The 3,953-nt window shown below is 40.8% G+C and overlaps 1 protein-coding gene across 1 annotated transcript; it reads left to right on the forward strand.

Moving 5' to 3' along the window:
- The first annotated feature begins 847 nt into the window (after positions 1–847).
- LOC115461311 (olfactory receptor 13A1-like) lies at positions 848–1,783 on the forward strand. Its single transcript, XM_030191030.1, has one exon. It carries the CDS (start codon positions 848–850, stop codon positions 1,781–1,783), a length of 936 nt encoding a protein of 311 aa, XP_030046890.1.
- Positions 1,784–3,953: the final 2,170 nt, after the last annotated feature.

Consider the following 3,953-nt stretch of genomic DNA (forward strand, 5'->3'; position numbering starts at 1 on the left):
TTTCTCAGTCCCCTTTCCTACCTATCACCCCTTCACCTCCATCACAATCCTGTCTCTTCCCACTCTCATCACCACTTCTAGCTTCTGTTACTATCTCTCTTTTTACCATTATTGACCCTGTCATGTTCCTTCCTCCTCACCATCTCCCACACTCCCTCCAGCACCAACTATGACCCAACCTCACCTTCACCCTTACTTTCACACAGACCTACCTCTGGCTCTTATATTCCCACTTAGTTTCCAGAAGCTTCTGCACTTCATTCCATTCATGTTAGCATGTGTTACATGAAAGAGCAAAGGTAAGGTGAAACAAAACTGAATGGCATAAAAATGAATAGCCTTACACCTTAATTTCCCACATTCATACACTTTCACACTATATGCCCCCCTTCACACCACCAACATTCATCTCATCTTCATCTCATTTATATTTCTAGCATTTATGTTCTCTTTCAAAAAATCACTTTCATCTCCAATGCTCCAATGTGCTTCCCTCCTCCTCATCCCTACCTACCACCCCTTAGCTGAATTCTGAATCCTCCTATCTGGATGTGGCTATTGGACATGTCTTCTCTAGCCCCTTGCCTCCTGTTAAGTTCTAATGTGCATCAATATTTGAAAACAGAATACTGGGCTTGATGGACCTTGGGTACATCCCAGTATGGCAATGCTTATGTTCCTTTGATTTTGTAACTAAAAGAAATAAGTTAAATTATATGTAAACTTGTAGGAAGCTATTCTGGGTTAAACATACTATTCGTATGTCAGTCTTCTGATTGAGATCATTTGAGGTATTTTTCTAATATTTGTTTCTGTTTCACTCCTACAGATAAAGTTTTCAACTATAATGGAAGGAAAGAACCAGAACACATCTATAGAATTCTACATGATGGCATTTGACAGTCACCCAGAACTCAAACCCTTATTCTTCACCCTCTTCTTTATTGTCTACATAGCTGCTTTACTGGGCAACATCGTAATAACTACAATCATTATCACTGATTCTCATCTTCATACACCCATGTACTTCTTTCTTGTGAACCTGTCCATCTTAGACATCTGTTGCACAACAGCTGCTATTCCTAAGATATTACAGATCATCTGGTCAAAGGACAAAACTTTCTCCTACTCTGGTTGCATATCTCAGCTATTTATCTTCTCCTCTGCCTTGAGTACGGAGCTCATGCTCTTGGCGGTAATGGCATATGATCGTTTTGTTGCAATATGCCACCCGCTGCACTATAGTACCATTATGAGCAGGAAGACTTGTACTATTCTGGCTGCAGCCGTCTGGCTTCTTGGGGCCATGAATTCAACGGTGCACACTAGCTTAATTCTAAGGTTAAAATTCTGCCAACGAAATATAATTCACCACTTCTTCTGTGAAATCCCCCCAGTGTTAAAGGCAGCCTGCTCAGACACTTTTATCAATAATGTGGTAATAATAATGGCAGATATTATATTGGGTATGGTTTGTTTCATTTTAATTGTCACATCTTACACATATATTATCTTAACTATACTAAAAATCCGTTCTGCAGACAAAAAGAAAAAAGCCTTTTCTACCTGTGCATCACACCTCACCGTTGTGTCATTATTCTATGGAAGTTCTATCTACACCTACATTCGACCTGCGTTCAGCAGTGACTCAGAGACTGACAAAGTAATGTCTGCAGTTTATGCCATTATTTCCCCTGTGCTGAACCCCATTATTTACAGTCTAAGAAACAAGGACGTTATCAATGCCCTCAAAAAACTGTTGAATGTAAATGTATCCTCATAGAGATAGTTGCCATTTTAAATACATGTATATTCAGCACTGCTACCCGAATAGGCAGCAACACTAAATATACATAGACAGAGCTCACTATGGTTAGCTCTGCATATAGCAGATAATTTCAGACTCTTAAAGGCTAATTCTATAATGCAGGCATTTACATTTTGGTGCCACTTATGTGCATAAACCAGTAGTGGTGGAGTAGCCTAATGGTTAGTGCAATGGGCTGAGAACTGCAGGAACTGGGCTCAGTTCTCACTGTAGCCCCATTGGATCCTGTGTAAGTCACTTAACTCTCCATTGCCTCAATTGCAAAATTTAGATTGTGAGCCCAGTAGGGAAAGAGAAAATACCTATATGTATATGAAAACCACTTTGAGTGTACCATAGAAAGGTAGTATATCAAGAAATGAATAAATTAGACTGCCATCATATATATGTGTATGTGTATGTGTATGTATATATGCTAATATGCTGCCTAAGTACGGTTCTATATCTATGTATATGTCTTCCATAACACAAAGTTTGTAGCTGGGTGTATACATGGATGTCATCTAGGCGGAGTGTAGAGAGAGTGTAAAGCTATTTGCATAACTTAACATCTATATTTCTAGAATATAGGAGCACATATTTTATGCAAGCTCTATAGCTGAACTAAGTCCTTGCTCTTAATTGCATAAGTAAATATATTTATACCCAGCTATTCTAGTATTCTATAAAGGAAAGTAGGTGGGTGAAGTTGCGATGAGGAATCTGAGATACATGCCTCTAGGCACCTCATGGTCTCCATCAAGGCACATATCTCAGCTTGCATTCACTCCATTATGATGACCATGAGGCCCATGATCATGTGTAGATGGGTAAAAGCTGGCAGCAGGTGCCCATGGAGACTGGCAAACTGCTGCCAGACTTCACCCACCCACCCACTGTGACTCCTGGACCTCATGGTCATCACCTTGAGCAGCAGATGGAGGCCAGAACCCAAGGGAAGACATTGGCTGCAGATGTACACCACAACCTACGGCCATGAGGACTGGCCCTTGAGGCTGATGTCCTCTTCTCCTCCCCAATCCTCCTCAATTGCCTCAAAAATGGGCTCAAGGGGTAAATGGGGAGCCCAGTGTGATGGGTGTGGTGGTATTCCTGGGGTGCTGCCGCACCCTGCCTGGCCATGTAATCTTCCTTCTCTTCCATCACCTCTTCCTCATCCTCTTCTTTCACCACCTCTTGTTCCTCCTCCTGCTTCTCCTCTCTCTCCTTCTCTCCCTTCACCTCCTCCTCCTGCAGTGGCTTTTCAAGTGGAAGGTTCTATATAAGAGGGAGGAATGGTGGTTAATCTCAGCAAAACGGTGGCTGGATAATATTTGCCCAAGTAAACAACAAGGAAAATTGTTTGCAAGATCCAATATGGTGATCAAGAAAAGGAGAAGACTGTGTAAAGTTGAAAACTTTATTCACTACTTTAGCTCCCAGGTTTTATACATACATACTCAACATGATCATGTTTTGGGAAATGGCTGCTTCAGGACTAAATGGATACCAGTTGTTATAAAGTCCAAACCTCATCAAACTGGTAAAAACTATGGGCCTGATATTGAGCCTGCAGTGGGCAGTGTTTTTCCTGTCAGCTGCTAGCGTTAAACTTGGATATTCAATGCTAGGACAATTTTGGCAACCAGCATTGAATATACAGGTTTTTATAACCGCTAAAAAGTTAACCGGTTAAGCCAATATTCAGCACCAACTGGTTAACTTTTTAACAGTAAAAGTTAGGCCTGCTTTATGCGGCCTATTTTAGTCACTGAACAAACCACATTAAGTGTTGAATATCAGTGCCTAACTGACTATGCCGTGTGATACAGTTAGCCGCTAACCATGGATATTTAGCAGGAAGTAACCCGTTATTTCCCAATGAATATCCATGGTTTGGCACTGATATGCTATATAACTTATCAGCGGTCATGTTTGGTCGGTTAAATAGCTTTGAATATCAGGGGATGTATCTCTGACCTGGGCTTTCATGTAGTGAGTGTGAACAGCATAAACGAATGATCACACCTGGATATTAATTTTATTATACAAATGGACTAAGTAGATCACTCGCTTTTTGGCACATTTATTATTTTGTGTACACATCATTATATGATGGAACTTTCATGACAGCCCAAAATCCCTG

The sequence above is a fragment of the Microcaecilia unicolor genome, chromosome 1 (assembly GCF_901765095.1).
Source record: "Microcaecilia unicolor chromosome 1, aMicUni1.1, whole genome shotgun sequence".
In the NCBI taxonomy this organism is placed as follows: domain Eukaryota; kingdom Metazoa; phylum Chordata; class Amphibia; order Gymnophiona; family Siphonopidae; genus Microcaecilia; species Microcaecilia unicolor.